Below are 23,659 nucleotides of genomic sequence, written 5' to 3' on the forward strand. Positions count from 1 at the left end.
TAATCTCTATAAGAAAAGGAAGATTAGGGCTTTATGGCTTGTATCTAAGAAGGATTAAGGAAGGAATATGTGTCTACTACCCCCTATCTATCTCTAGGCCATCGGCCACCATCTTCCTTTAAAATGATCCAAGTAGATACGATCTCGATTAATTAGGTCGTATTACCCTTCCACCTTCGTCCACTATTTCAAAGACATCTTCCATTCTAACAATCTGATTGGTATGAAATCACATTCGTCGAAAAGCACTCTCTGAAGGCTATAACATATCAAAATTTCACATCACTCTAATGGCTAGATCCGCCATAAAATCTCCTGAAAGTTCTATACATAATTATGTCTAGAACTTGATTTAAATTGGTTCAAACTGGTTCATATCAAATTCGACTACAGTCGATTCTCAACAAGGGTTTACTCTAATACCAATTTGATATTAACAGGCTTGACTCGATTCAAATCAGGTTTTGGATAGAACTAAGTATAGAACTTTTGAGAGATTGTACGGTGGATCAAGTAGTTGGATTGGTGTGAAATTTGGACATGCTGTAGCCCCTCAGGGAGGCTTCCCAATGATCTTATTTCACGCTAATCAGATTATTAGATTAGAAGATATCTTCATAATAGTAGATGAATGTCTGAGGGTGATACAACCTGATTTAATCGAGATCGTATATACTTGGATCTATTGCACTTTGTTTGCCCTTAATGGCTAGATTTGTGTAAAGATTAACTCGCTCTTTTAATGGATATTAGGGAATATAGATTGAAGGAGAAGTAGAGGATAAGAAGAGGGAGGCTAGAGGCCAGAAGAGACCGATCCAATGGAAGATGGTGGTGTGGTTGGCAAGGAGGGAGAAGGAAGATAGTGGCTAGTGGCCTAGAGATAGAGAGAGAGAGTGGCAGAAAACAAATATCCCTTCCTTAAACATTCCTCAGATACAAGCCATACGACTCTATTTATAAATATTAAATCAAAAAGCCCTAAATAAATTTAACTAATCTAGTCTTCCTTATCTTTTTAGATTATTCCTTCCTCTCAGTGCATATATATTCCAAATCTGGAGAAATTTTGAATATAATTATTGCAGATATTGAGGTTGCCAATCTTTTGTAGGTAGTTCCATAATGTTTGAATATCTGATAAATATCTTCTAAATATTATTTTTTTTTAAGTGCACAGAGCTGGATTTAGTTAATTAAATAAAATTTTAATATATGAAGACTCTAACTAAATTATTTAAGCAGATAAGATAAATAGACTCAACCCATTGAGCCTAGTCTCCTTGATGTGATCTGATTTGACCTAGCTCACATCAAGTTGGGTTAGGAAAAAGGTAAATTAGATATTATGAATAAAATAGGCCCATAAATCCACATATTTGCCAATATGAAAACTAAGGGGCTTTCTAGTGCAAATCGCGCTTTTTCTTCCCACAAAAATAAAATAAATAAAACCTATACATATATATATATATATATATATATAGACAGAGAGAGAGCGAGAGAGAGAGGTCATAGGTATTGATGATACAATAGGGAGTGGCCCCAACTCCTTCTTAGATGACAAATTGGTGGAGGAACTCGTCGGAGCAAATGGCTTTGAAGGAGAGGCCATGCTCCAACCCAATCCATCTAGAAGCAATTGGGTGAACCTCTTGGAGAGCCCATACCATGTGAGAAACTACTCATGCCTCCCCTTATGTGACGCCTCGCATTAATAGCGTAGGGATATTTGGCAGATAATTTCTCATAGGAATAGATGGCCTAAGATCAATTTGTGATCCAATGATGAATCTGATGGGATGAGTCATCCAATCCTACTTGTTGCCTCACCTACCCCTACTTATAAAGATGCACTACTAAGTAAGAAACCCCACAAACCTATCTCCTCTGTATCCCTTCTCCTTCATGTGGCCTTCCATCTCTTATATAAAGTGGCACAAGAAAGGTGACAACCCTCGCACTCCACCTCTCAAACTATCCTCCAACCTCCTATTTTCAAAATTCCTATTTCTATTGTGGAGACGAGGACCACAAAGTATCCTCCTATAGAAATCCTACCCTCTAGCTTGGGTTGGAACATAGTAGTCCACTAGGCTTCGCTCACCTTGTCCATAAGGTGTTGCTGAAAGGAAGTCATCGATCTCTCCTCTTTCTCCTTTGCCGTACTTTGGTCCCAACTTGGACTACCAACCTTCCTAGCGACGTGGTCGGTAATTCTAGTTGGGGCAAATGTTTTGCCTCTAGTTTCGTGAGTCACCCCAAAGCATTTCGGTGTGCGGACACCATTAGAGGTCGTTGGCTTGTCGATCTTGGTGCTAGTGACTAATGGCTCTCCCTAGCTTGAATTATTAACTTTTTGGTGGGGTTGGTGGGCTGGTAATTCAAGTTAGAGGAAATTGTCCGTCGCCAACACATGTCCTTTGCTGTGCCTCTTGAATGAGTGGATGCCCTTGAGAGCTATCGGTTGGCATTTTTCCATCGTTGACCGGATCCTTAGCCCAAATTGAGTAATCTACTTTCAAGGAACAAGTTGGTAACTCAATTTGGAAGAGGGCTCGATCTTCGGTGGTGGCCTCTCTAACCCTCTATCGATCGAAGAGCAAGGAATTCACATTTTTATAATGGGTTTTCTTCCCTTGCAAGCCTAGAACCCTTAAACTTTAAGTGTCACTACCTCTCCGATTGCCTTAACCTAGTTGTGTCGCATCGGTGTCTAACTCAAGTCCACGCCTTAGCTCTCTCTTCTTGGTTCCGCCTACCGCTTTGCTACTGGATTTGGCTCAGGTCTGACATTTTCACCTTAGTTGCATATGGTTCCTTGGCTTTGGTGTAGTGTGGTTGGTCCGATCCAATATGGTTCAAGATTTGGGCGGTGTGGTTGAATAAACTTTACTAGTTATAAGGGGTTTGACCCCACCCCCCTGCACTCGAATTAATCCACCTCGGGTCCATTTGGGTTCGTGTCTAGGTGCATTAGAGTTCCTGAACAGTTTACCCATAGTAATTTATCTGTAGACTCTAGAAATGGGCTTGAGCCTGTGAGCCCATGCCTTCAAGTCGCATGATCTTGCCTCTAGACTTGAACTCCATCCAAGGTGCCCCAAAGTCAAATGTGATTGGGTTGAGTCCTTGCATCCATTGGACCACAAGTACTAGGTCCACCCATTGAGTGTGAGCAGGTACAGGTTGAGCACGAACTCATGGCCTTAGGTCTATTGTCACGACCCAAAATAGAAATCATGGCCGGCTATGCATCTCAATATGCTTGAGATGCAAGAAGCTTTATTAATACTCTCTAAAGTGTACGATGGCAAAATAATAATAATAATAATAATAAATTAAATGAGAATGTGCTTTATTAAATTTTGTAACTAATTGCAATAAAAATATAAAACAATGTTAATGTTTTTGAGTCTCTAAACTAAATAAATAAAATGTCTAATCTAAAGCATAAAATCAAAAGAGCGGAAAGGTAAATAGGTGAATCATAAGTGGAGGTGGAGTCCGGGTACATCTCGCTCAGTCGCCCCGCTGACTATTACCTGAAATAAATACAAAAACAATAGAACCCATGAGCCAACAACTATAGCTCAGTGAGTGGAATCCACTCACTAACCAAATAAATTTTAATTCATATTAATGCTGAATAAATTTAACTAAAAGCAACAATATCCATCACAATATGCAATAGGCATGCTCTCTAAATAATAACAATGATAACAATAGAGAGAGATGTTACAACTTGTAACCTTGCACGTTTTCAACATATTAACATCTTTTGATATTTATACTGTCATATGTCTCAATGGGTCTAAACCCTGTGGATCCACATCAACTAGAAGTCACCTTGAGATGACGCTCGGGACTTTTCTTCATAGTTGATCCGGTTAGGGTCATCAGAGGGTATCATCCTGTGATTAACACACTGTCTTTTCCTCTAACCGTTGAGAGAAGTTAGAGTCACCTAGAAATTTTTCTCATTCATCCTAGGACTGTTCCCTAACCCCGCCAGAGTCACCTAAGAAAGTCACCGCAGTGATTTAATTTAGGACTTTCCCCTGGACTTCCAAATAGACTTGAGTCACCACGAAAAATCGCAAACGATTTATACCGGGACTGTTCTCTAAGTCGTATAAATACTAGTCTCATTTTTCTTTTCACAAATTTCAATATTTGCACGAAGTATGGTGATGCACTAAATATAATAATTAAATGCACACAGAAAATAAAACAATTAAATTTTTGCACGTACGGATGAAATAAATAGATTTGCACACAGAATTTGCAGTAATTTAATTTTTACACATAAGGGTGAAATAAATAATTTGCACACAGAAAATTTACATGGTCTGACAAAAATACGAAATACAGTAAAATAAACATGTGAGTGAACCCACTCACCTGAGTCTAGGCAAGACAACCGAAATCTCAAATCTCTAGCTCACGTAGTAGAAATCACCACCTTAAATAATAAATAATATTCAAATTTTTAATTTGAATAATATCAATATTTCTAAAATTTAAGAAAATAAAACTAAAAGAAAAACTAAAATGGGTTTAACCCACCCATTGGATTGGGCTGGGCTACTGCTGGCCCGGCCCATTCCAAAAATAAGGCTAATCGGGCTGGGCCAAAGCCCAGCCAAAAAAAACTAATCGGGCTGGGTTAAGGTCCAGCCAAGAAAATGGATTGGGCTGCGGTTTAGCCTGCAGCCCATCCAATTTAATTGGTTCGAGTCGGATCTGTGGATCCGAAATCCAAACCCGAACCTGAACCCAATCCGAATTTAAAAGAAAAGGGGGTTTCCAAGAAAATGGATTGGGTTGCGGTTTAGCCCACAGCCCATCCAATTTAATTGGTTCGGGTCGGATCTGTGGATCCGAAATCCAAACCCGAACCCGAACCCAATCCGAATTTAAAAGAAAAGGGGGTTGGCTCGGGTTAAACCTGAGCCCAACCCATCCCTTCTCTCTTCTCGCGTCCGACACGAGGAAAGGAGAAAGCTAGAGAGAAATCCATCCCTTCTCTCTCTCTCTCTCTCTCTCTCTCTCTCTCATGGTGGAGGAGAACCCACTCACCGACGGCCGACGTCGATTGGAGCCACGAGGGCTCCCCAGAAGATATCGTCGACACCGGGCTTGGAGCACGAAGTTTCCGGTGATGATGCCGTTGCAACCCGAAGCCACCGGCCGGCCTGATTTGCCGAAGAAGCCGAGAATCCCAATTTTAGGTATTTTCGACTTACCCCTTTAAATTTAAATTAAACTAGAGGGATGAGAGAGGGCTCACTAGGGAGGAGTGTGGTGGTCCCAATTTCCTCCGGCGATGCTCCGGCGATCCGATCCCACAGCGACGACTCCAACGGTGAGAAAAGAAAGAAAACGGTGGAAGAGAAGAAGGCTGGGGAGGGGGTTGAGGAGAGAGAGAGGATTATGGTTTAATTTATAGATTAGAAGAGGATTAAATCTAATCCGATTCGAATTAGATGAAATCACCCCTTATCAGCGCCTCGTCGCGTGCTGGAGAGGGAGAGGGGAGGGGCTGCACGTGCACCCTCCTCTCTTAACCCCTAATTTATTTATTTATTTATTTTTATTTTGTTTCTGGTTCTGACATCTATACCTCGATTGCTTCACATTTTCCTTGTGTTCGTAAGACCGTTCCATCGCCTATAGCCATATCAAAACTAATAGTTGGGCTAAGGGTTAACTAGAGTTGTTGCACCAGTTTTGACTTTACGAAGTTGTGCATGCTACCTGAGTCAATAAGGATGGACCCTCATTGACCCAACCTCCATTTAAGAGATGTGTGATGCAAAAATTTAATTTTTTTGAAAATCTTAATCTTTTTGTGTTAATTATCTCTAAATAAATATAATTTAATTAAAATTCGATCAACATCCGTTTAAGATCCAATCCTCTAAATGAAGTTATTCGTATCCATTTAGTTATGATATGATTTTAAATTTTACTATCTGTCCAATATTCGTATCCGAATTAAAAATATAAATTTAAACGTAGATTCCGCACAATCCGGTCCGTATCCCATGAGTTTTCACCTCCCATGGAAAAGCAAGAAAATCACATCAATGGCATTCCCAAAGCTTACTGATGCTGGTCACCTAATTATTAGGTACACAACTAGCAATACAAGCCCTAAATAATTTGTAGAATTGTTACAAAAGGCAGCTTTACCCGTACCAACCGAGTCACCATTTTGCACTATGAGAAGAATAGATATAACCAATCATGAAATAGAACAGAACTAGATCCACAGCATGTTGGCGTCCAAATTACTATGTTAGATTAATATACATCATAACATTAATAAATAAAACCAATGAATCAAGTCTAAGATCGCCATGTACCTGTATCTGGTTAAATAAAGAAAAAGAAGAACGCCTTGCAGAGCTTTATGTACTGAAACAAGAAGAGGAAATACATAAAATCAAGCATGTAAATCTCATACAACGAAATGCTTTGGCAGATGAAATATTATCGCCATTTTCATGTGATATAAATATAATCACTGGATTTATCATTGCAGGATCTAGGGCACAATGTATAATATATATACAAATAAGGACAACCAAAATTTCAGAATGAGATCCACAAGTAACACATTCATAGGGTTGTTCTCAAAAACTGTACCACAAAATAGATTACAGCCAAGAAAAGTGCAATCTGGTAAGTGTCTCTTTGTAGGCCATCATCTCGTTGGAAAAACTGAATCAAGACAAAATAATCATGTTAATGTACAAATTACAATAACAATCAAAAGCTGGTATAAAACAGATTGCTTCTTGCTTCTAAAATTGGAAAATACAATTTTGATTATATTTGTTGCGAAAAAATCTAAAATTGTTGTTGATCTGCCATAAGATAAACTATATGATGGCTCATTTTGTTGTAATAGTTTGACGGATGGCTCAATATTAGAATTGTGTCAACATTTCAAATTCCAAAATCAAAAGCTCTTGATATCATATAACTTGTCAATAACCCTAAATAACATGTAAAGTGTTTCAGATATGATACAGGCCAGAGAAACTGTAATTTACTGAAAACTAAACTGCTAAATATTCATAAGAAGAAAATGTTGCCCAATGAATGTTGATGAGAACATTATGAGACTAGTTCATGTAATGCAGACATGCTGACACTTGTGGACATGCATTCTTCATATTCTAAAATTCTCTTCCGATAGCCTCATTATGTTTGCATGTTCCAGAATCCAGATGCCTTATCTAGTAGATGAAAATTTTCTCCCATTTTGAAAGAATGCACCAGGCTCTTTCAACCTAGTGAGCTACAGTTCTTTTGATTGCTAGGCAATTCCAAAAATCTCCATCACATGTTACATGTTTTAGCAGTTAGGCAAGAAAAGGAATGGTATGGCTTAAACATTCCAACAGCAAACAATGTTAAAAACTAGTTAATGACATCATATGTCTGAGGGAGATCTATTACGCATCATATGAAAACAAAAGAAATGGTCCTAATAACTATAGGTAGCAACAGATATGCTATTTAGCTTCTTTGTAGAAGAGCTAAGATGGAAAAGATACTTCGAGGTGGAAAAGGGCTTCAAAGTATGGTTATGTTTACAATAGGAGTCAGCTGAAATGCCAATTTAATTTAATGCGCCAAATGAGAAAGAGCTTTTCTTTTATTATATAACACTCTTTCCGAATCAGTGGTTTACAGTGAAGACAAACAGCTGGATAATTACGTAGCAAAAACTCACCTGTATTAGTATTATATTTGGAAACTCAGCCAATGAAGATTATCGTTTCATTTGGAAAGTTATTTTGGCCAAAAACTCTGGATAATGATGCTTCCGTTTTCTTATGCACAAGATTTCGACGATGCAGATTAACAAGATCTATGCTATAATTGAATGCTTGGAACTAGATTATTTTAGTTATTTTCTTTTCTGAAAATTTACTTTTGGATCTATCTTCTAGAATATCTTGTCTCCTTTATAATTTCTAAAACTTCAGATATTAGAACTTCAGATGATTTTAAATTTAAAGAGTCCTAGTGTTGTTCCAGATTGACTTTACATTTGTGATTTCGTGTTATCTAGTAATTTAACTAATAACTTTATACAATGCTAAGTTGAATATAGGTAATTTTATCATGAAAAATTAAAGGAAAATTCTATTGTGGAGAATTCCATGGATCCTAATTTTGGTCGATCCTGAGAAGGATTGGGATTTTGGCCATAATCGATTCCGATCTTATACCGAAACTAGTATGATGGCTGGTTTCCATCTAGAAGAATATAAATAGTTTCGATCTGGAAAACATCAGTAATTAATGTCCCCAACTGCCCTCTTTTTAAAATTTTCAGCTTTTACTCTCTATCTGTTACACACTCTCCTCGCACCACTCACACTTCACCGAACTCATTTAACGGCTAATGCAATAAGCTCTTCCAACTTCGCACCTTTAGTGAACTAAAGACTTTTACCCGCTCCGCTTGCTGAATTATAACTTCAAGATCATGATGAAGGTCTTAGCTTATAGGCTTCACTAGGTTATGGGAGATTTGATCCTAGATAGCTAGACGATGTTCATCCAAGGAAGGTCCATCTTGGACAACTTCGCGGTGATGCATGAACTTCTCTCGTGGGTGAATATGACAGGGTCCTCAGTGTTGCTCATTAAACTTGACTTCGCCAAAGCCTTTAACAGTGTTCGGTAGGACAACCCTCTTTTCTATTCTTTAGGCAAGAGGATTTCTAACCAAATGGATAGAATGGATCAAGCTTTGCCTAACCTCCTCCTAGGCTGCCACTTTCATCAACGGGTTTCCCTCTAAATCGTTCAGTCTATGTGAGAACCGAAAAAAAAAGAAAAAAAAATAGGGTTGAGAGAGGAGGGTGCAGGTGCTCTGCACGTGCAACCCCCTCCCCTCTCCCTCTCCGGCACGCGACGAGGCGCAGTGGAGATCTCGCCGAATTCGAATCAAATTGGATTTGGATTTTTTTTTAATCTATAAATTAAACCCTAATTTTTCTTTCTCTCCTCAACCCCTCCCCTCAACCATTTCCCTTTTCTTCTTCTTCTCCTCCTTCGTTTTCTTCTTTCTCACCGTCGGAGTCATCCCGTGGAATCAGCCTGTCGGAGTGTCATCAGAGCCATCGGAGACCACCACGTGACTCCCTGGTAAGCCCTCTCCCACACCTCAACCTTAATTTCAATTTAATAGGTTAAAATAGAAATACCAAATTTGTGGGATTTCAGCTTCGCTGGCAACTCATGCCGGCCGGCGACTTCGGGTTGCTGTCTCTCCTCCACTAGAAGCCTCTTGTCGTTGGTTTCGTACCATAGGTGTTCACCTTGGAGCCCTCGTGGCTCCAGTCGTCGTCGGCTTTTGAGTCGGCTGTTTGCGGTGGGTTCTGCTCCACCTCGTGAGGACGGCGAAGTCGCAAGAGAGTCGAGGGGCTTGAGGTGTGGTCGTTGAACCGTCGCCGGCGGTCACTCTCTCCCTCAATTCTTCTCTTCCTCGCGTCGATCGCGGGAAGGGAAGGATTTGGTTGGGCTCGGGTTTAACCCGAGCCAACCCTTTTCTTATGATTTTCGGGTTTGGGTTCGGGTTTGGATTTCGGATCCAAAGACCCAACCCGAACCACTAAAATTGGGTGGGCTGCGGGTTAGCCCATAGCCCAATCCATTGTTTTGGCTGGGCCTTGGCCCAGCCCGATTAGTTTTTTTTTGGAGTGGGTCGGGCCAACAGTAGCCCAGCCCAATCCAATGGGTAATTTCACCCATTTTAGTTCTTTTTAGTTTTTAAATTTTAGAAATATTGATATTATTCAAATTAAAAATTTTATTATTATTTATTATTAAAGCTGGTGATTTTTAGCATGTGAACGAGAGATTTGAGATTTCAATTATCTTACCTAGACTCTAGTGAGTGGATTCACTCACATATTTATTTTTATTATATTTCGTACCTTTGTCAGACAATGTAATTTTCTGTGCAAATTTATTTATTTCATCCTTACGTGCAAATTTAATTGTTATATTTTCTGTGTGCATTAAATCATTATATTCAGTGCATCGCCATATCTTGTGCAAATATTAAATTTTAGTGAAAAAAAGAGACTAGTATTGGTACGACTTAGAGAACAGTCCCGGTATAGATCGCTTGTAGTTTTTCGTGGTGACACAAGTCTATTTAGAAGTCCAGAGAAAAGCCCTAAATCAGATCACTGCAGTGACTTTCTTAGGTGACTCTAGCGGGGTTAGGGAACAATCCTAGGAAGAATGAGAAATTTCCTAGATGACTCTAACCTCTCTCAACGGTTAGTGAAAAAGACAGGGTGTGTTGATCATATAGTGACACCATCTAATGACTCTAACCAAATTAGCTATGAAGAAAAGTCTCAAGCGTCATCTCGAGGTGACTTCTAATTGATGTGGATCCATAGGGTATAGACCCATTGAGACAAAAGACAGTATAAACATTGGAAATATGTTAATATGTTATAACTCTATTGTTATCATTGTCATTATTTAAAGAGCATGCCTATTGCAAATTATTATGTATATTGTTGATCTTAGTTTTTATTCAACACTAATAAATTTTAGAATTTATTTGGTTTTTGAGTGGATTCCACTCACTGAGCTATAGTGGTTGGCTCATGGATTTTTTTTTTATTTTTTATTATCTCAGGTAATAGTCAGCGTGGCGACTGAGCGAGACGTACCCGAACTCCACCTCCACTTAGGACCCACCTATTTACCTTTTCGCTCTTTTGAAGTTTATACTTTAGATTAAATGTTAAATTTATTTCGTTTAGAGACTCAAAAACAATGACATTATTTTATAATTATTGCAATTAGTTTAAATTTAATAAAGCAGATCTTCTTCATTTATTTATTCTTGCCATTGTACACTGGAAGTATTAGTAAGGCTTCGTGTATCTCAAGCATATTGAGGTGCATGGCCAGTCATGATTCCTATCTCGGGTCGTGACAGTCTAGGCTAAGGACTTTGTTAAAGGGACCCCTTGTCACTCCTCTTATTCATCTTGGTTGCGGACTTGGAAGCGAGGATGCTAAAGAAGGCTCATGCTGATGGCCTCATTTAGGGCTGAGGCCTTTATCTGAAACCTATATCTTTTAGTTTGCCAACAACACCCTTCTCTTCTACAAGGCCACATAAGACTTTATCTCGAACCTCAAATTTGTCATGACATTATTTGAACTGGTGGTTGATCTATCCACCAACTTGGACAAATCCTACCTTCGTCCCTTCCGATGGGCAGAATCAGAGGTGGATTCCTCCTATTGGGCCAATCTCTTTGGCTGCTCAATAGGCCATTTTCTAATTCAATTCTTAGGCCTTCTCCTTAAGGTGGGCCCGCTGAGCATTTTTTTTTTCATTTCTTTTTTCTTTCTTTCTCACGTGCTTTTTAATTCTCTTTTCTTATTGTTGTCAAACATAATGAAGAGAGATAGAAATCTCTCCCTCTTCATTTCATTTTTGGGGTGGTAATTTACAAGCATAAAAACTTACAAATCCAGCTCGAAATTCATCATGGTTCTAGATAAGTGTCTTTTTTTTTTAAATTTATAGACTTCATATGTGAGTAGTATTTATTTTCTTATTTTTCTATCATATTTTCTAATTATTTAAAAAATTCTTTTATTTTTAAATAATATCTAAAGTTGTACAAAATAAAAGATAGTCTGATCTGATACAGGTGATCAATATGACCAGACAATATGATTGATACGATCGATATATATCGTTTTATTTTTTTGTGGTCATTCTTGATCTCAATCCTAAGTTTCAAAACCTTAGAGATTTCATATATACTTGCTCCTCCTTTCTCCCTAGTAATCATATGGATTAGCCTTCTATTCGCCAAAGCCTGGTGCGCCATCTTTCTTTTGTTCCCTTAATCTAACCTTGCTAAACTAGAAAAGATACTTGGAGGTGGAATAAAAATTATGAGATGCCTTATCTTTACTCTTCTTGGCTGTGGATCTAAGTACCTCTATTTTTTCTATCAGCAATCTTAATATCCTGCATTACATCAAGATACTTCCAAGGCTAAAGATATAATGTTAGTTTAGAAACCATAAGTACCAGGCATAGAACCTCTCTGCTGTGAAGTAATTTTCGTTATAAACTTAAGCAGCTCCAGCTAAAGTTTATTATCTTAAGAAAAGTAAAAACCTTAGTATATGGCATACAACTAGTACTAAAATGAATGGCTAACTTGGGGTATTTCTGTAGCTTGGTGCTATAAGATTATCCAAAGACTGACTTGTATGATTTTATATAAAAGTTGACTTCTCAAATCTAAAACTCGTAGTAACTGTTCTTAGAACATTAATGACCATAGCATAAAGATGAGTAATTGTAATTGAGTCAACGTGCCGTAGTTATCAAAATTAGATGGACATTGACTTGATTAGAGGTCGGGATACTTGGTTATTGGTTCAAACGGTATTTCACCAAGTCAGATCACTCGTTTTTTCAAAAAATATTTTAAAAATATTTAAAAATAATATATAGATAGTACTAAATAATTCAAAAAACCATCTATAAAAGCATTACAATCCTATGCCTTCTATTACTTAGTCATTTTTAACTAATCTTTATGTCTAACAATATCAAATTTTAAAAACTTACAGTTCAGCATATCACAGTTAACAGGATATTGCCCAATTCCTAAATTGTAGCACAACATATTTTATTAACTCAACATTTTCAACACATAAAAATAGACTATTAGCAAGAAACATGAAATGAAATAGAACTATAGAAGTCAATCTATTTGATAAATTAAGAATCACAAAGTTTTAAAAGACAAATATGTTATTAATTAAACGTTTCCAAAATTTTAGGACTAAATACATAGGATAAATAATAAAATAACTAAATATTAAGGATCATTAACTTTATTAACTAAGAAACCTGGCTGGTTCGTAAAAAAATGGCCAAGTTGCACATGTTGTCATTCCAAAACAGGTTTGACCAGTTTTTACCGAGTTAGTCGCTTATCCAGTCTGATAACAAAACCAAACCGGTTTGGTGGTCGGTTCACATTTCACCGGTCCAACCTCCCGGTTCGGTCCAGGTTCTGATAATTATGCAACATATGATTAGTATCCCTGGAACTTAGTCTATAGTTTCCTAGTTATCAATTCTGAAGATATGCTAGGCCAAGCAAAAGAGTAGAATTTTTCCCTCAAATGATCCAGGTAATTGCAGAAATTTTCCTTCAAATGACCTAGGTAATTGTATGTAGCCAGGCAGTAATCAAGAAACAAAAGTTATCAGGAACATGAAATTGGAATCATTGATAGATCATAAATACATTCTACAATCACTTGCCACAATATTTCCCTTCCAACATTAGAACTGTACAGAAACTACAAAAATGTCATTAAGAATGTAGAACTGTGATGTAGGAAGTGAAATCATATTGTCAAGCCTACTAAAAGCATACAGTCCCATTTCCATTGGCACAGATGATCAATGTCCAAACTGACCATAAACAAGTTAGTGTTTCATTGTCTCAAATTTATATCCCCTAGAAATGAACACAAACTCCTAGATCAAAAAAGAATAATGTGTTTCCTTTTGTAGGCCATTTTAATATCTGTTAGAAATAATATAGTGGTCCTTCATTCCATGAGTAGAATTTGAGATTGTGATTCCACTGTCAACTGCGATAATACTCTTTCTTCTTTGAAAATACACAGAAATTAGGGACTGACATTTGCCTCAGTAGCTGGTTATAAAAGTTGAATCTTTGTATAAAGCCTTTTAATCCTAGGAATCATGCCTATATATTTGATGGTAAAGTTTTATTGAGTGTAAATACTCACACTCATGAAGACCTGGCTTAGGTGCTTAAAATGGTTTAGCTGCACTGGCAGTCCCCTAGGTAGCTAGAAGGCTAGGAGAGTAGCAGGCAAATTTATTTGTTAACTGGAAAGTGATTAACTGTAATCAGATTGATAGACAATGTGGAAACAAAGAAGGTCAGAAAGATACAATCAAACGAACCTACGAGAAAGAAAACCAAATATGTCAGCCTTACGGACAAGCAGTAACTCTAATATTACTCTGAATCAATCTCGAGATATTACGACAAGGAGAGAAGCATAGATTTAACTGCTAGATCTGATTTTTAAAATAAAGTCATGTACTTGCAAAATTTCTTACTTTCGTTGGATCCCCAGATGGGTCTGGATATATTTCCATGTTCTCCTTTTTGGCTGAAAGACGGGCCGTTGTGCTTTTTACAGCATCAATTGTGTCTTTGCCTGACTCAATGGCAGAGAAAAACCTCCTAGAAGACCAGAAGTACACCTGAGAAACGACAGTTGATGCAGACAAGTCCCATGTCTCCATATGTTCAATAACTTGGCCACTTATCTGGTTCAAGATGAATTTGGAATCAACCCGAAGTGTCAAGTCTCCTCCAATGTTTGAGAATACTGGATTTTTAGGTCTCCCTCTGAGTGTCCATTTGATGTTCAATTCACTAGTTGACAGCATTACCATTTCTTGTACCGTCTGGCAAATGCATCACATTATTGGGTTAGTTGAAACATATGTAAATCCTTGGACATATTATAGCCAGTTAAAAAAAAAAAAAAAAAAAAAAAAACTAAAGGTGATCGACAATGGCAGTAGCTTAAAAGTTAGGCATGGGAATCATGAGACATGTTCTAGCTCAGCAGAAATCAGGAGATTAGCATTATTTAAAGAGTCTAAATTCATCAACCGCAGATGCACCTTGCTGAGGTATGAAACTATGAATGACTACTACAAAAAACTGTATTGAATTTGAAAAGCACCGTGGCAAGTGATTTGGTTATCAACCTTTTAAGGATTTTCTCTTAAACTTTAAAAAAAGATACTTATCTTTTATTTTTGCAACAGACATTTTTCCTTCAAGGCCAAGGTTAATGATTTCAAACTTGCTTTCCCCTTCGGTCCTCAAGAGGAACTTGAAGGTTTCGAGCATTTTGTTTTGGACATTCAATTTCAATTTTTCAAATATATAAATGAATAAAAACTGAAAGAAAAGAAAGAATAGGTCCCACTTACCATAGGAGCCTGCTGCTACCAGCAGCGGCAAGTCAGATACTTCTATAGATGGCAACAGTTTATATGCCCAAAGGTATAGAAGATCTGACAGAAGAAATGCAAAAGGTAAGAAATGATAGGAAGGAGTATGGTTGATTTTACCTAGAAGGTTTTGATTAGAAGGCTTGCCAGAAGGTTTCCTATATCTCAACGCTGCATTAAGAGAGAGAGAGAGAGAAATGCAACGGAGGGGATCCCACATTTGGTTAATCACAAGATATTGAACAAGTTGATCTCAGTAACGAATTCCTGATCAAGGAGCAGAGGTAGAAATTGGAGTAGTCATTGCAAGAGGAATTGGCATGGTGTTCAAGACATTTCCTCACTCATCTTTGGTTTTATCTTTGCTACCTCCTTAAGAAGTAGATGCATTCCGCTCCAATTCAATGATAGATAGAGGAGAAGGAATGGGGTCATTCACTAAGCAGATGTCCATATAGGATACTACATTCTCATCGCATGTGAAGAGTGCATTAAAGTCCCACCAACAACCTAGCCATTAGTAAGGATGAAAAAATAGAACTACTTGGCCAAGGATCGATCAAAGAGGAGCTCAAACAGATAGGACTATGGGTGAAGAAGGTCTGAGAACATTTATTTATTAATAAAACCACAGCTGGTTAGATTACCAACTAGCAATTAAACTGATGACTTAGTGACAGCTATCCTAAGGTCCAATTTCCATTTTGTTTATGATAACTATAGCTAAAAGAGCATAATTACCACTACATTATTTCGTTGCTTGCACTATATATTATATCTAAATAAGTGATCATAATAATGTATGACTTGAATCTCAAACGAATCATATAAGAAAGAATTATTAACATGAAGGAAAGTAAGAAAGGAAACAAGAAAGAAGAAGCAGAGTTAACACTTCACCACTTTTGGGTTTTCTACAGCAATAGTAGCCCATAAAGGCCTTTTGTACTTTTCACGTCCAACGAAGGATCTAAGTGGATCCTGCAAGATGAGTATTATGCCTTAGGAAAACAAATAACAAACATAAAGACAAACAAGTTACAGGGTATAACAACTATTTAATACACAATAATATTTCTTATTAAGCCAGTTGCATCAATCAAAAGTTCAAAACTAGGATGAACAGAATAAAAGCATGTTTTGGAAATTAGGCATTGGTATGTAAATCATCTAGAATAATGAGAAATAAACCATACTGCTCATTTTCTGTATAGCCTTAAACAATTCATAATTCACATTTCTAGATCTTATTGCCACAGGGCCTATCCAGCACAGAACACAATGAATTATATTAGAAATGGGCTATAAGAAGCATATCTCTCATGGTAAAGATCTAAATCATTCTTCTAAAATAAAATATACAGTAAATTTTAATCAAATAATAGAGTAAAACCAGTTCATTCCAGCAAACAATAGACATTCACATATAAAAAAAAACTATCCTTCAGCTATTTAGGCCATAAAAGCTGAAATATAAGGAATAAAATTATACTGATCATGGAATTTGGAATAATCAAGATCTTACTTGTCAAATAATTCCAACAAAATCAAACAGACCGATCCTAGAGTTGGATAGTCAAGAACTTACTAGTGAAATTATTCCCACACAATCAAATGTACTAGTAGTGTGTTCCTTACACATTTCTTTTATTTTAAAAAAGAAACCCAATGATATACTAGTGCTATTATCTGTTAGCAAATTACAATATACAGGCATCCTAAGGCCATTATGCTATAGCAGCCATTTCAACCTACATCTGGACACATAAATTATTTGAATTCCCACAACAGTTTAGAGCCAAAAGGTCCTTAATATTTCAAGGCATTAAGTGCATATAACATTCAATAATGACTTATCATGATTTAAAGAACCCAAAAATGAATACCTAAAGAAAAGAAGCATAGAACAATAAGTGTAAAACATTTTGAAGTTTATTTACTTATTGAGGTTATGAAAAGAATTAATATTTTCCATCCTTCTAACTTTTCTGATGAGAACTCGACATGCAAAAAGAACAAATAGAAACTTTTGACGGAGCAGATGAGTTTCCTTTTATGGAGCAATCACAATTATTTTGACCAATAATACACTTATAAATAAAGTAGGTTATTTATAAAAATAATCTAAAGATAAAAGACTATAACGCAGGTTTTAATACATATATCTAAACTAAAAATCAAAGATTGGCGTGCTAAAAACTCAAATATGTCTTTAAATATCTAAATTTTTTATTAAAATTATGTTAAAGGTATGCCACTGGCACATAGGAATCGGCCAAAACTTGGATCCATGTGTACGACAATATACATATATAGGGAACATGATCTCCGTAAGATAATTACCATGGATTGAAGTGCTCAAATACACATTGATCACAGTGTAATATATTAAAGGAAAACTATTGATGTGAAACAAATGGATTGTTAGGATTCTAGGAACGATGATGGTGAAAGAAAGAGAAAAAAGAATGAGGTTTCACACCTCCATTCTCAAATAGGGTTTCACAACCAAAACTCACATTAGAGATCTTAAAATTTTTTTATTTTTTTATTAACCTCGATTGAATAAAAAGTTGGCCTATATATAGACCTTACAAATGACAATAAGCAAATAACACCCTAAACAATTGCGAAAAAGCAAATATAACCCTAAACACCATAAATAACAAATGTATAATAAAAATAATTGACTTAAACTAATTTCCTAAAGGAGGAACTACACTAATATGTGCGCCTGTGTAATATGTCATTAATGTCCACATCATACTCCCCGAGTGGGAGAGAACTCGACTTTGTAGAGTATGTCCCTTGCAGCATTCAGGTTGCTCTAGTCTCACAGCTTTCAGGCACGCCAAGTCACTTTGATTAAGCCAAATATTAGATTCAGGGAAAGATTTCACACCCAAGTTTTTCTAATTATAAGACTTATTCTTAGTGACTTCAAGTAGTGGACTGAGACTTTTCTCATACTTCTCTAGTTTGTCGGGCTCTTGCCATTCTCAGTCAAACCACGTATCATCATGCTTAGAGATAGGTTTCACACCTTCACCCTTTAGCTAGGGTTTCACACCCAAATGATGTCAAGGCTTGTCCTCAGTTTTAGAAATGACACCACTCATGGGGACCGAGAGAAGAAGTCAATGGGAATGCAACAGCGAAGGATATGGGTTGGTGGCTGCAAGCAAGCAACGGTAGACAACGGAGTTCAGATGGCATTAGCAATGGCGAAGAGCGGGGTTGGCAATGTCGACGTCGGTGGAGAGAGATGGGTGCAGGCGTCAAAAGGGACGGCATCGTCAGTGAAGAATGAAGTCATCGGCGGCGGAGAAGGAGGGCATTGCTGTCGAGAAGCCCTGGTAACGGCGTCGTCAATGGAAGGCGTTGATGCGGCATCGCCGTCGTCGGGTGCAGCAAACAGGCCAAGGCAACGTCGTCGGGTGGAGCAATGGCGTCGAGGCGGCATCGTTGGGTGGAGCGACAATGTCGGGGCGGCATCATTGGGGTGAGGCAGAGTCGGGGAGGCGACATCAAGGTGGCGTCGTCAGGGACTTAATGGCGTCGGGGCAGCAGTGACAGGGAATTGGGCTAGAGCTCGGTGTGAGGTGAGGGAAGGTTGGGGATGAAGATGGCTAATGGGATGAGATGATGATGACTAATGGGTTGAGGGTTTAGATTAATAAGTTTGTGAGTTTTGGATTAATGGATTTTGGGTTTAATAGGGTTGGGTTGGGTTGGAAGTATTTGGGTTAATAGGTGAGTGAGTTTGGGTTGGGTGGCTAATGAGTTTAGGCTTGGAACTGATTTCAATAGGTTGGTTTCTATTTAGGGAGGGAAAATTTCAAAAATTGGGAATATTGGAGGGAGAAGAAAAAAAAAGGCAGTTTGGTAGCGGTTTAGGAAAGGTGGGATTTCTTGGGATGTTGAGAAGAAAAAAGAAATGTGGTAGGAAGTTTAGGGAAAGAAGGTATTTGTTGAATCTTGCTTCGCAATTCCGGAGTGATGACTGATTCTTCTAGTTCCTCTACAACGGCAATCTTCTCATGCGATAATGATTTGACCTTCGTGATGTAAGTGTTGAATGAAGGATTCGTGATGTAAGTGTCGAATGAAGGACAAGTATAGAGCGACATAGAACTTGGAAGGCGGGCCATCTAATACACAGTGGAATTGTGATAAAGTTTGGGGAAGATGGGTAGCACGGGAAAATTAATGAGCGATGGAGACAGAAAATATGATTTGGAGAAAATTTAAATCCTAAAAAACCATTGCTCTGATACCAAAAATAATGTGAAACAAATGGATCGTTAAGATTCTAGGAACGATGATGGTGAAAGAAAGAGAAAAAAGAATGGGGTTTCACACCTCCATTCTCAAATAGGGTTTCACATCCAAAACTCACATTGGAGATCTCAAAAAAATTTCATTTCTTCATTAACCTTGATTGAGTAAAAAGTTGGCCTATATATAGACCTTACAAATGACAATAAGCAAATAACACCCTAAACAATTGCGAAAAAGCAAATATAACCCTAAACACCATAAATAGCAAATGTATAATAAAAATAATTGATTTAAACTAATTTCCTAAAGAAGGAACTGCACTAATACATGTGCCTGTGTAATATGTCATTGATGTCTGCATCAACTGTCTAAGTACTATATGATGTTATGATATAAAAGAAAGGTGAATATTAATGTATTGTATTGTCTTTTCCCTATATGAGGTAATTCTGCAAAAGGAACGAGGACTTTATTTCTAGGAATGATCCCTAGATTCAGATGCACATTGATCCTCAGGAATGTTCTATTTCTGTATGCTAGATCATTTGTTTCTTTATGTAGTTACCTTCCATGCTAGAGTTGATCCCTGCATGCTCTTTGATCCTTTATCAGTAGCTATTAGTTCAGTCTAGTAGCACAGTTAACTTTTGGTTGCTTTCATTAAGTTAGCTCTGCAATTCAGTTTTGAATAGTTCAACCTTAGGTGAGGTTGATTTGATATGATACTTAAAATGACTAGAAATTAGCATTATAATTTCAATTGTACTTATATCCATCACTTTGGTATTAGAACCAACACTCAGGTTCCATCTTGAAATGCTAGCTATATTCTTTCTCTATTTCAGACTTGTAATTAATCTAGTGCCCTAGAAGTTTGCTCCCCTAAGTGTGTTCTACATCACACACAAACATGGGTATGTCATGATTAGATCAATCCATGGTTTGAAGTTTGAACCATAGCACGTAAAATAGAAGTCATAAAATTCAAAGAATAGTTGTTTAAGACTTGCACGAAAGTTAGGAAATCTACAAGTGAATTTGATACACAATTTAGGTTTGGTGATGCAATTTTAACAAAGTGATAATGCAAATCTAAAGCGTCATATAGCAAGAATTTTGTACCGAAGGGACTAAACAGGACAACACGTGCTATGAAAACACTCAAAATGGCTAGTCATGCTGATGTCGGAGTATGAAGACCACTGAACCACTGACATGGAGGTATGTCCATATGGGGAGGGAGAGAGAGAGAGAAAGAGAGAGAGAGAGAGAGAGAGAGAGAGAGAGAGAGAGAGAGAGAGAGAGAGAGCCACCCTATTACAAGGGAGGGAGACAAGAGGAACCACTATAACAAGGGTAGTTATAAAGGAGAGTCTGGGAAAAGAGCTACTATTTATAGTCTATTACTATTTAAGGGAGTTAAAGTTGAAGAGTCATAGTGGCAAATGTGCTGATGGGGGGTGAGTGGGAAAGAACCCATTGTCACAATGGAGGAAAGAAGCTGAGGCCACATGGTATAGATTAAAGAGAGAGAGAAAAGGAATCGTAGTTGTAAGCTACAATGATTTAGAGCATTTTTAGCAAACAACAGCTTTCATACTATTATCCATAAAAAAACTTTGCGGATACTCTAGGATATGATTTTCTAAGTCAATCTAAAAACCAAAACAATCATGCACGGCATATTTTCCATGGAGAAACCCCTATCAACTAAGAGTAAAAAACCAAAAATTCTCTCCAAGGATCAAAACCTGCTGCACTATAAACTTAGGTACAAGATATACTTACAACTTCTCCCCCTGCTCAACATCTACGGTTAATGATTAAAATTCTTCTTACTTGCTAGCTCCCACAGTGAACTGCTCCTCATGTAGTGGATCGCCAACTCTGCTAAAATCTATGAAGTTCAAAAGCCTACGCCTTAGTACTTCTTTGAGGTGCCGATGTAGATGAACAATGTTTGCACCTCCGAGATCTTCAGGATGAGGCTCTGGTGATGAAGTTGATCTTGGACCAAAGATGATCTCTTCTCTTCTCTCTATGGCTCCTAGGGTTTTTTATGTGGAAGACATATCAAAAAAGCCTACAAATGAATAGCCTTCTTCTCTCTTATATAGATGGTGAAACACTCTTTCAATCAGACTAGGAAGCTTCAAAATCACCTTCAAAGTTCAAATCTTCACAAAATCAGGTTCGAACAGCTATGTCAGGCATTCGAATGGCTTTTTTACTAATCTATCACCTACTCTCCTAGTAATGCTCTTTTTCTATGATTAGATCCTAGAAAGAAACATATGCTTTGTTCACGAATACCCAATTACAAATCATAACACTAACAAAGTGATAGGCTGATAGCTTAATAGGTAGGCATGCTTAGAACACACCCTTGGTATCATGTAGCCTTTATTCCCAACAGCATGAAAGTGCACTTGACATGGAATATGTTGCTTAGAAGTAATGTAGTCGCAAAGCAAATTTGTCTTATATGGTTATATTGAATTGACATTTTTGCAGAAATAATAGAGAACTGGACACTGACGATAGGTTTATTGTAGTATTGCAACAACTCTCTCTCTCTCCCTCTCTCCTCTCAATTTGAGATTTATGTATAAGAATGTTTGGACATACTTGTTAGTAGGAAATTATTGGTTTTTCAGTTTGTCATTCTTTTTTCAGTATCTTAAGAAAAAATGAATTCTTTAATACAACTTCAGTGCATCAAGAAATGATGCTCGAAATTTAATTATTTAACTAAACCTTTTTCCTTGTTACATATCTCAAACTCTACGTAAAGAACAACTAAAATTCTGATTTTTTTCCCAAAAATGAAATAAGATCATTCATAGTTATCCAGCAAGAGTCGCCAAAACCACTATCCGAACATGTTAGGCCTACAATGATCAGCTATTGGCTGTGCATAGTCATCCAGAGTCACATATGTTGTTTCCAGCATACGTATGTCATGCCTTTCAATACACTGATAAACAACGCTATGGTTTCCTTATGCTCTATACTTGTACTATCTCGCAACTCGCAAGATGAAAATTCATACATCAGATATATTACAATATACTTTATTGCAGTACACATTAATTTCGAATAAATACTCTACAATTAAGACCCATTTGTATCAAAATACAGAGAGCTGCCAAGTAGCTAGTTTTCATTCTTTAGAAACGTGGCACCAAGAAAAATGGAAGGAAAAGAAAAGTACATAACATTAAACCTTCACCCCTCATGAAAACAGAACGGGATACCAAATCACATTTATAGATTTATAACTAATAGAGAAGTAGAACTCTAACTATAACAAGAGAAAAGAGCATAATACCTTATATTTCACTGAAATGGAAAACGACCCCAATGCACGATTCCCTTCGCGCAGCTCTAAAATATCCCGTGCAAGCTGCCTAGCGGTGGATTCCACAGCAGGACTGCTAATGCACTCGAAATCATCGCAGAGCTCCCCAAAGTTCAAGCTATCAACCAACTTGTCGGATTCAGATCTTTCAATCTTAAAATCGGATGTCTCGACCTCTTTCGACTCATCTATCACTACAGCATTCGACTCAAACAGATCAGACCAAATACATCACCATGATCGCCAAAACGACAGAAAGAAAGGAATGGAATCGAAGGATTACCATGCAAAGGGAAGAAACAAGGATTGGAGCTCGTCGGAGGCCCAAAAAGGCGACGGAAGTGGCGCCGACGGGCGGTGCTGGCTGTAGGGCCACGCCACCTGGGGAAGCTAGAGGAGGAGGCACAGGATAGAGCGCTCATTCTCGTGGTCGCCCATTTCTGGAGAGGGGAGGGAAAGAAAGGCGGGTGTTTCGAGTGATTCGGATAAGACGACTCCGTCCGCTCGTTGTCGTTCCCACTGAATTCTTAACCATTTTAACTCTGCTTACCAAAGAATATACCCAAATAGATGTGTTACAAACTTATTTACTTGATTAGGTGACTTCTATTCCACGGGATGCCATGTAAAATATCTATACATGTATACAAATATTATTATTTTAGTTAGTGATTTATATTAATATAAAGTACTTTCTCCATCAGTAATTTTGGGTATGTATATATAGGAGAGTATTGTAATACATAGATTGTGGTACTAGCAAATAAATACTTAAATCAATTTTCTAAAATCAAATTGTATCACGGGTTATTTGTAACTTAATTGCACATCTTTTACGAGCAATTTGCACCAAAAAGCTCATCAATTATCAAATTGGCAGGAATAGGCTCATCATCTTTTAC

The 23,659-nt window shown here is 37.4% G+C and overlaps 1 protein-coding gene across 1 annotated transcript; it reads right to left on the reverse strand.

Annotated features, from left to right (window-relative positions):
- Positions 1-6,520: 6,520 nt before the first annotated feature.
- Positions 6,521-23,280, reverse strand: LOC140792967 (uncharacterized). Its single transcript, XM_073144236.1, has 5 exons — positions 23,041-23,280; positions 22,728-22,951; positions 16,016-16,096; positions 14,204-14,557; positions 6,521-6,729 (listed from the first exon to the last, which is right to left on the reverse strand). Exons 1-5 carry the CDS (start codon positions 23,177-23,179, stop codon positions 6,628-6,630), a joined length of 900 nt encoding a protein of 299 aa, XP_073000337.1. The 5' UTR covers positions 23,180-23,280; the 3' UTR covers positions 6,521-6,627.
- Between the last annotated feature and the right edge of the window lie 379 nt (positions 23,281-23,659).

The sequence above is a fragment of the Typha latifolia genome, chromosome 7 (assembly GCF_019914945.1).
Source record: "Typha latifolia isolate L0001 chromosome 7, TyphaL0001v2, whole genome shotgun sequence".
NCBI classification, from domain to species: Eukaryota; Viridiplantae; Streptophyta; class Magnoliopsida; order Poales; family Typhaceae; genus Typha; species Typha latifolia.